Source organism: Dufourea novaeangliae, unplaced genomic scaffold (genome assembly GCF_001272555.1).
Source record: "Dufourea novaeangliae isolate 0120121106 unplaced genomic scaffold, ASM127255v1 scaffold137, whole genome shotgun sequence".
Lineage (NCBI taxonomy): Eukaryota > Metazoa > Arthropoda > Insecta > Hymenoptera > Halictidae > Dufourea > Dufourea novaeangliae.
Window position 1 is genome coordinate 39,676 of NW_015374009.1, and position 10,785 is coordinate 50,460.

Here is a 10,785-nt window from a genome sequence, read left to right on the forward strand (position 1 = left end):
CCGATCGCAGATGATCCATAAGCTCCTATCGAAAAATACTTATCATTAACAAATTTTATCAAAGGCATGTACAATGTCTCACCAGTCTTTAATTGCGCTATATTACTTCACTGACGATTAGAAAGTTTTCACAAAAAGTTGTAATATGCAAAAAAATAATCTAATGTTATTTTCGTTTAAACTTCACGTACAAAGTATTAAGTAATTTCAGTACTTACTTGGGATTTCTCATCGAGGAAAGTACCACGTCTTATCGTGTCTATGAAATAAGAATGTGCAGTGATTATGTCGTCCAGCGAAAGTGCTTGTCCAAGTTGTTTTGCAAATGCATCCCAGGAACATTCAATCACCTATAATGTTTCCTTTGTTAATACTTTATTCTTAAGGTAATGTCTTTTAAGTAACGGATACAATAAAATATATATGTATATACGTATGTGGTTTTTATAAAAAATTATACATCACGATGAAAGATAACACAGTCCAACAAATTTAAACTTTTTTTCTGATCTGCAATATTCATTAGGAAATGCTTATGGAGTGTGGCGGCTCGTGACCGGCACGCCGCCTCATACGACGCGTTGCCGAGTCGACGTACCGGCGGACTGACCGGCGGACATGTCAATCCGCGCGTCGCGATAAGGCACGTTTCGACCGCTCGGGCGAATGTTCTCGGGGCGGCGAGGACTGTCGTCTGTATACATTCTCAAATAATCGAGAATGTTCTCGTTCGATGCATCAGAAGACGGTCCTTTTCGAGATCCGTTCCGAGGTCAATACAAAGGCAGTCCGATCTCGAGTGTTGCACGAGCAACAGCAACAGCCCCCGAGAACGTTTGAATAAAGAATAAAACGTAAACCGACGTGGCGTCGATTACTCTCGTACGGTGCCGTCGCGAAGAAGTGCCGCGACCCGTGTAATTTCGCGACGGGAAACGGTCGGACCAATCACTAATGGCGGTGTTACGTCCCGTTTTCCACATAGCTTTGAAATTCGAAGTTATGTTGAAAACAAAAAGTTTATTTGCAAAAGTTTTGCAGAAATGAGGTTTAGCGGTAAATAACTATTGATGCCAGCTATTGCTGGACTTCAGTTTTTATTTAATTGTTACTTTAACTCTTATTTATTGAATTACAATTAGTTCCAAGTGCGCCATTTTGCGCCTAAACAATAATATTTTTGTTTTAAGTTCTATCAGCCTAGCAAGTACAGTAATGGCTCGATAAGTGTCACCCCTACCACTGGGGAAGGGGACCGTGGAACCAGTCAAGCATATAATTTTTTGCTCGGCGCGCCACGGCGGCTTCCCAGGGGAGATCGAGAAAAGATTAGATGCCCGGGTATCGAGTGACACAATACTAATGCAACAATAAAACTTTTTTGTTTTTGGTTCTTTATTAACGGAACTTATACGAGCATATTCGTGAGATTTTTCTGATTAAAATGATACCAAACACGATATAATTTGGACCATATTTACTTATGATTTATCAGAAACGATAATGAACAAATATGAATTGTTATCACTTTCTACATGAGTAAATATGATCCAAATTATGCCGTGTTTGGTATCATTTTAATCAGAAAAATCTCACCAATATACTAGTAAAAGTTTCATTAACAACAAATCAAAAACAAAAAAGTTTCATCGTTGCATTGGCGTTGTCTCGCCAATACCCGGGAATGTAATCTTTTTTGGCTCGTGAGTGGGAAGCCGTCTCGCCGCGCCGTGCAACAATGTATGCGCTCGTGGGACTCTGCGGACGAAGCGGGGGAATGTACGACGATTAGTCAAAGCGTTCAGTCGTCAGCGACTGCCCAGAGAGCTGTCGACGAATAAAATGTACCTGTATCACCTCCATTCACACGTCTTATGTATTAGTGGCAGAAACGGTACACACACAATCGGACTGTGTGGTCGGTTATAATGTAACCGTTGGTCGGCGAGAGCGGCGGGCCACGTAGTCGAATCGAGTGGAACGAGATGCTTCCTCTGTCTCTTCTCTACGTCGCTTGTCCTTTTCTATGTCGAAAGACTTCAAAGGCATGCTCCCGTTCCCACATAGAGTTTCTCGTTCGGATGACGAATTCGTCAGCAGAATTTCTCAATTTCCCTCAGTTTTTGAAAAACATGAGCTTTTGCAAAAACACCTACTAAAACTAAAAACGCCAAAAAAGTTCAATTGAATCTTGAAGAATAGAGGAGAGTTCCATGCATATGGCTCCGTATTTAGTTATTAAATTGTGTAATTCTTAATGGTTGTAAATAGCCGTAGAAGTTTAAAAAAGAGCCAATGTGCGTATTTTTTACCTAGCACGAATTTGCTACACGGTATCAGATTTTGTATACATTCCTAAAGAAGAAACCATCCAGAAAAAGTTTCGGAACGGTTTTTAATTCGATCAGGTCGGGAAAATATCCTTCAACAACATAAGCCCGGCGTTTTACCGCCACGCGGCCATTGCTCGCTTACCTCAGCTCTTCAGTGTCGTAGCTACGCATCATCGACAGTGATAGTACCGTCCAATGGGCACTCCCTTGCTTCATTAATATGTATGAAGCCGTTAAAAATCGCACTCAATTGGTATTGAGTTTACGGGATGATTATTATTATGATTTTACAAGATTCCCAACACTTTCCCAAATATGGAAATATATGAAATACATTAAATAATATATCAGAGAGGAACGTCAAATGATGTTTAGATTTCCAGAGAGCTTGCGATAAAACTCCTACTTTTCTAAACCTCAGAAAATTATATTATTTTTCTATCTCAACCTGTCTTTCAGAAATATTGAACAATGAATTTATTAAAGAAAGACGCTTGAATAATGTTTAAATAGACGTCGCGTTGGCTTCAAATATTGTTCATACGTAGACATGCATCGAACATTGAAATAATTTGACACTTAAAGTGATCAGGTAAAATTCATTAGACTTGCAGGACTAGTATCCAAGAATACATAGAAAATATCAAACATTATTCATATGGCAAGGAGATGCCCATTGGACGGTACTATCGGTGTCGATCAGGTGTAGCTACGACACTGAAGAGTCGAGGCAGTAACCAGTGACTACAGGTATAATAAGATTACGAATGCCATTGTTGTGGAGGGGTTATGAATCTATGCATCGACAACGAGCACCATTTGCTCTATCTTACCATAACAGCATAAAACACATTAGCATTGCAGAGTACATGTAGGATACATATGGATGTATGTGACAGCACAGACGAGAATCTCGTATGTGGTGATAGAGGCCTAACTTCACTCTGGGGTTCTCAAGCACCCAAAATCCATGACCCCTCGATAACAATGACATCCGTAGTCTTATTATGTCTGTAGTCACTGGTCGAAGTAAGTGAGTAATGATCGCGTGGCGGTAAAACAACGTGCATACGTTGCCGACGGATATTTTGCCGACTTGTTCGAATTAAAAACCATTCCATCACTTTTTTTGGATAGTTTATTCTTAAAAAATGCCTACAGAATCCGATACTGTGTAGCAAATTCGTGCTAGTATTCAGGAAACTCTCCTTTATCTTTCGAGATTAAATTCAACTATCTCATAATTGTAGTTTTCACGTAATACGCCATTTTTGCCCAAAATCAGGTGTTTCTACGAAAACTCATGTTTTTCAAAAACTGTGGGAAATGAAGACTGATGATCTGGACCAGAAACTCTATAAGGATCTCCCAATAGATATTGCAGATCAGAAAAAAGTTTAAATTTGTTGGACAATGTCATCACTTAAGTCTGCTAATACCCTTTCGCCTTATTATCGTGTATTTATGTATTTCTAGTCTTACCTCAAATAAAAAGAAATACTGCATTTGATGCACCAAATGAACCATACTGCTTGTAATTAAATGTATATGTGTCTGAATTGGTAATACTTCCGGCATTTTACGAAACATTTTTGCTGATGTTATCTGTCGTTTCCAAATTGCAGATAATATAGATTCCATTCTTTTTGCTCTCCATAATGCAAAAAATATAGTCTGATAGACTTCTCTGTATGGCTCCAGGATCTAAAAGTTGAAAAGTTCGCTATAGTAAAAATTTATTGAACATACATAAAGGCTTATGCATAATATAAAATATATCATTCATTAGCATGTCTCCATTATCACCGTTCATAACAACAAACATGGGACGATATGATCTTTTCTAACAAAACGAAAACAGCGGATACCTACACAAGGAACCGTTCTCATCACTCTATTAATTCTCTAAAATTACTTTACATAAAATCCGAATATTACATGTATAACGCAAACAAATAAAATGTCTATATGAATGCAAATGAGTAGTGTAACAGAATGCCTTTTAAAGTACATACTTATTCCGTTATTATAAATAGTTATATATGCCTTTTTGAAAATTATAGAATAAAACTATGAAAGTATAGATTAAAAAAAAATTAAAAAAATTAAAATTGAGAAATTCATTTCAACCTTTCTTTTATAAATGTATGTATATACTGCTCGTATACATTCAGCGTGAATATTTCGCATATTTCTTTATTTGTCCTTAGATGTTTTGAATAAAATGTTTTATAAGCTAGGCTTAATTCCTTAATCAATTTCTGAATTCAAACGATAGCAAAGAGACTACACTGAACATCGTGATATAAATGGGAATGATGTTTCTGGTAGTGTTTTTTGATAGGCCGGAAAAAGATGAGCAATCATTATATTCGGCAGTGTATGTACAGTGTCAGTTCTTCGTGTACGAAGTCTTATTATTAATTCCGTGGCGTGATTTAGATATCGTCGGCGCGTAAATACGATGTTTGTGAGGTCGGCTCAACGGGCGAGTACGATAGATTCCACGTAAAATTCCACAATTCTTACCACTATATCACAGATTTCTTTCAAATTAAAACTATTCACTGATAGTATGACGAGATTTGTTTCTGTGAACTTTAAGCCTCATAGGTTGAATGGTTTTTAAGATAATAAACGTCTGTATTTGGAAAAATGGAGTCAAATCGATCGACGTACTATCGTTTCGACTTCATAATTGTGATATGTAAATCTTTGATTAATGCTCGAAATTTAGGACCGCTTTGGAGTAGTTATCATAGATAGACAAGATTTCCGCACCTCATAAATAGCGGGCCGAGCTTCGGCAGCTGGCCTTTGCATTTTGTCAGCAGGATACTAATGCAACACTAAACTTATTTATTTTTTATTATTTTGCTTTGAAAATTTTTTCACAATATAGATGTAATTTTTTTTATTAAAATGATACCAAACACGAGATAATTTGAAAACATTTCCAATTTATCTGAAGCGATAATGAAAGAAAATGAGTTATTAGCACTTATTAAGTAAATAAGCATGATTCAAATTATATTGTGTATAGCCTCATTTCAATAAAAAACATCTCACCAATATACTAATAAAAATTTCATTAACAAAGAATCGAAAATAATAGAATTTAATCATTGCATTAATGTCGTCACGCCGATATACAGTTGATGCCTCGATCGTCACTGTTGGCAAAATATAATAGTGACCAAAAATTTATTTGGTGCGTAAGTCTTGTCCTTCTACGATACCTGCTTCATAGCGGTCCCGAGTTTGGAGCATTAACCTTAAGATTTACTGTATTTCGGGAGATAGTTTCGTGAAAAGATAATAATGGCGCACCCTGTGTGTGTTCCCTCATTCGCTTACAATTAGTAATGTAGTAAACTAGGCCCCCCCTACCTCACTCAATTTTAAATGTACTACATAATATATCGGTTTTACAAAAATTCCTGATGCCGAGTAGAATAAGCAATTGATCTACTATGAAATGGCCCCACCTTGAGAGAAAAAGCATTTACAAATAATACATTTTATCGTATGATGAATCATATTTGGAATCTCAATAAATAAACCTATAGAATTGCCATACTATCTTTTGTCCCGAAACACAATGATTTATCGCACGACAAACATTATCAATCTATGTAGAAGAGTGATCCGCAAAGTTGAATGCCGAACGCGACAGGCGGGAATACGGGAGAGTGGGGGCGGCGGGTTTGCGGGGAGTCCGCTGCAGCCTTAGCTCGAGGCAACCTCGATAACCTCTAAATAAATATATATTCCATCGTTTCAACCCACAAGTGAACTTTGCTCATTGCAACCGCTCAAAGATCCCGTCCTTACAATTTCAGAAGTGGGATATATTACGAAAAACGTGGAATTCTATACGTGGGAAGGACAGTTACGCATTTACGAAATTTCGGCAGCGCGTGTTAGGTTACGTTTCCCGATGTGCGTCTTATGCCTAGTGCGCAGCATTGGATTTAGGTAAGACCACAGGATTAAGAAATTAATCAGGATTTGCGAATTCTGTGGACAGTGGAAAACGTGACGACCGTTAGTTGTTTTGGGCGCGAAGGTCGAGAACGTTCGGTGTCTGTGCTTGTGATTGTGCGCGCGCACCAGAAAGAATAATCTCGCGGCGTGTCAAGATGGCGGAAGCGACGAGTCCGTTTACGGCAGCACAACTAAAAGAAAAATTAAGACGCCGGAATTTACCACAAACAGGATTGAAGTCGGAATTGATAACTCGATTAATGGAAGCAGATCCTGAAGGAAGATGGATGACGGCAAATGATTCGGAAGAAGAAGAGGAGCATAATGAGAATCAGCTTCTATCGGAACGACAGAGAAACGAACTTTTACAGCAAGAGTTAGAGTTGATGCGTCGAGAAAGAGACGTAGCGCAACGGGAAGCAGAATTGGCTCGACGGGAACCGGCACTGGCAAGCCCAGAAAATCCAGCGAACGTTTTAAGAAGAAATACGCAGCAACAGGCCGATAACGTACCAAATCAATTACGTGCCGACGTCAAAGGCATCGGAGAGTTACTGGGCGAATTCGACGGATCGAATCGCTATTATGAGGACTGGGAGAGACAAGTTCGACTGGTCAAGGGACTCTTCACTGTGGACGACGCCATTATGAAAATAATTATTAGCTCGAAGCTTAAAGGTAAAGCGGAGAGATGGTTTCGCTCAAGACCGGAGTATACGGAAATGGCCTTGGACGAATTACTCACAGCCATGAAGGATGGTTTCGATCAACGACCAAGCAAAATGGATCTTAGGAAATTCGAACTAAGGACGTGGCAGACGACCGAGTCGTTCAACAATTACTACCACGAAAAACTTATCCTGAGTAATTTAGTGCCAATAGAAGAAGCAGATTTATTGGACTGTTTAGTGTACGGAATACCCGACCAAACATTACGGAATCAGGCAAGAATGCAGAATTTCACTAACGTGAAAGACTTGCTCAACGGTTTTCGGAAAATCTCTCTTATAAATCGCTGTAAGAAGGACGCCGCGCAAGGCGAGAGACAAACAGCGGAGAAGACGACGGATAAGCTAAAATCGGAAACGAAAGGCCTGAGGATTTCAGTGAAAGAAGAAAACAGCGAGAAGCCGATTAGATGTTACAATTGTAACAAAGTGGGACATATTTCGAAAGACTGTTCTAAACCCCCACGAGAACGTGGATCATGCTACCACTGTGGCGAGAGGGGACACGTGGTGAAGAATTGCCCACAGAAGGAGACGAAGGAACCGAAGGAAACGAAGGAGATGAAGGAAAAGCCGCAAGTATCCAACGTGTACGAAGATCCGGCAGACGAAGATAGCGTTGAACACCGAAAGAACGTAACGTATGAAATAAAAGACTCTGATTTAAGGCGAATGTTGTGTTTAGACACGCTTTTGGATACCGGTAGTCCGATCAGTTTCGTGAAGGAGCGTTTTATCGAGAAGCACGGGCTTTTACCGTTAGACTCGACGGATCGAGATTACTGCGGGTGTAAAAAGGTACAATTAGATTTCTTAGGAAAAGTTTATGCAACAATCTCGATTGGCGATATTTCGAGAGAGAATCTTAGAATTTACGTGGTACCGGAAGACACGTCGGTGACGCCAGCTCTGTTAGGTCGCGATATACTGCGAAAATTCGGTATTCGGTTGACGCTACCGACGGACGATTGCGCTTGGCGAGAAATGTTGAACATCAACTTAATCGGAAACGAGAATAGTTTAGTAGACGATTTGCAGATAAATTCAGCGATACCTTACGAAGCGAAAACCGAGCTGAAACAAATCTTCAAAGAATTGTACGTAGATTATCCGAGACCGCGGGAGCCGAAAACGAAAACCGAATTGCATTTACGATTAGACAATTCGCAACCGTTTTACTGTACCCCGCGCAAACTCGCATATGACGAAAAAGCAAAGCTTCAGGTAATTTTAGACGAATGGTTAGAGAAAGGGTAAATACAGATTAGTAAATCCGAATTTGCATCACCTATAGTTTTGACGAAAAAGAGAAACGGAAAAGTACGAATATGCGTGGACTTCCGTGTCCTTAACAAAGCGACGGCGAGGGATAACTACCCTATGCCTCTTATTGAAGATCAATTAGCAATTGTGGGGAACAAAAAGTATTATACGGTGTTAGATTTAAAAGACGGATTTCATCACGTTCAGGTCGCAAAAGAATCGGTTAAGTATACATCGTTTGTGACTCCATTAGGTCAGTACGAGTGGTTAAGAATGCCTTTCGGACTGCGTACAGAACCAGCGACGTTTCAGCGCTATATAAATCTCATTTTGACCGAATTTACGAGAGCAGGGGATATGGCAATTTACATGGATGATATATTGATAGCTACTCAGACAATAGACCATCATTTAGAAATACTTGAACGAGTATTTAAGACTATCTCGGAAAATCTTTTGGAGTTACGGATCGAAAAGTGCTACTTCCTTCAGACGGAAGTAGAATACCTGGGGTATATAGTTTCCGAGAAGGGTATAAAGCCGACAAGAAGTGGTATCGATGCAGTTCAGATATCCGATTCCCAGAAGCACACGCGACGTGCGTAGCTTCCTCGGACTTTGCTCATATTTTAGGAAATTTATCGAACATTTCGCGTCTATCGCTAAACCCCTTTATGATTTGACAAAAACGAATACGGCGTTTCACTTTCGGGAAACGGGGTATGAAGCATTTAAGACACTTAAAGACAAACTTACGGAAGCTCCAATCTTAGCGATTTATAACCCGAACGATCAAACGGAATTGCATTGCGATGCAAGTTCTGCGGGTTACGAGGCGGTGCTTATGCAAAAGAAAGCTGATGGTAAGACACACCCGGTATTTTACTACTCTAGACGAACGACGGAAGGCGAATCAAAATTGCATAGTTTTGAACTCGAGACCCTTGCAATAATTTACGCTTTGGAACGCTTTCGAATTTATCTACAAGGGCTAAAATTTAAAATCATGACTGACTGTAGCGCGGTCGCGATGACACTTAAAAAGAAAGACGTTAATCGCAGAATCGAGAGATGGGCAATTGCGTTGCTCAATTATGATTACGAATTAAAATATCGACCCGGTACGCGTATGCGTCACGTGGACGCACTTAGCCGAACCGTCGGTGTGATACAAGAAAACCCTTTCGAATGGGACGTTACGATCTGTCAGGGACAAGACCCAAAAATTATCGAGATTCGGGCTAAACTCGAACAATCCGAAGACAAGTTTTATGAGATGAGGAACGGGCTTGTATATCGCAAGTACGGGGATAAATTATTATTTTACGTACCGGAGCAGATGGAGAGAAACGTATTGTATAGATATCACGACGAGTTAGGTCATTTCGGAACCGAGAAGTCAGCTCGAGCGATCCTCGAAAACTATTGGTTTCCGAAGCTACGCGAGAAGGTAGACGGTCATATTAAAAATTGCCTAAAATGTATTACGTTTTCGCCGGTTAGTGGGAAAGTCGAAGGTCTGCTTCATCCGATTCCCAAGGGCAATGTCCCTTTCGGTATTATCCACGTGGATCATCTGGGTCCGATCGATAAGAAGCGATTAATCAAGCAGCACTTATTAGTCGTAATAGATTCATTTACGAAATTCGTGAAACTTTACCCGACGAAGACAACTTCTAGTAAGGAGGCAATTAGCAGCCTGCAACAATATTTCGACCATTATTCACGACCAAAGGTAATAATTACAGATAGAGGTAGTTGTTTTACCAATGAGTAATGAGTTCGAAGACTTTATGAGTGACAATGGGATCCAACATATTAAAATTGCTACGGCCTCACCGCAGGCCAATGGCCAGGTAGAAAGGGTCAATAGAACCTTGACCCCGATATTAGCCAAACTGTCAGACGATTCAGCGGGGAAGTATTGGTATAAGGTTATTCCCGATGTCGAGTATGCGTTAAACAATTCTATAAGTAACGCAACGGGCGAGACACCAAGTCGGTTATTGTTCGGGGTGAGACAACGTGAAAAGCTCGCAGATAAATTACGCGAATATTTAGAAGATGAGAATGAACAAACGTGTTTAGATCTAGACGAGACGCGCGAGCGCGCATCAGATAGGATTTTAAGATCGCAAGCGTATAATAAGGAATATGCAGATAAAAAGCGCAAGGAAGCGCACGAGTATTCCGTAGGGGAATTAGTTTCCATTAAGAATTTCGATAGTACGGCTAGGGCATCACAAAAGCTTATACCTGTGTTTAAAGGACCATACAAAGTTGCCAAGAAACTGGACAACGACCGATATGCGATTACCGATGTAGACGGGTTTCAAAATACGCAACGACCTTACAGTGGGGTATGGCAAGCTGCAAATATTAGGCCATGGCGCCAAGTATGAAATGCGAAAACTTGCGTGAGAATGAAGATCGAATGGTTATGCGAAAACTTGTGCGAGAATGAAGATCGAATG

General features: G+C 40.0%; 1 protein-coding gene across 1 annotated transcript; it reads left to right on the plus strand.

Annotated features, from left to right (window-relative positions):
- The first annotated feature begins 6,475 nt into the window (after window positions 1-6,475).
- Window positions 6,476-8,917, plus strand: LOC107188311. The gene is made up of 2 exons (XM_015576586.1): window positions 6,476-8,272; window positions 8,357-8,917. Exons 1-2 carry the CDS (start codon window positions 6,476-6,478, stop codon window positions 8,915-8,917), a joined length of 2,358 nt encoding a protein of 785 aa, XP_015432072.1.
- Window positions 8,918-10,785: the final 1,868 nt, after the last annotated feature.

What these genes read in the sequence shown, in the direction of transcription:
- LOC107188311 (XM_015576586.1), top strand. Translation starts at nt 6,476, where the DNA reads ATGGCGGAAGCGACGAGTCCGTTTACGGCAGCACAACTAAAAGAAAAA. An exon ending in ACGAAAAAGCAAAGCTTCAG is followed by an intron (nt 8,273 to 8,356) that starts GTAATTTTAGAC and finishes TTGACGAAAAAG; the next exon opens with AGAAACGGAAAAGTACGAAT.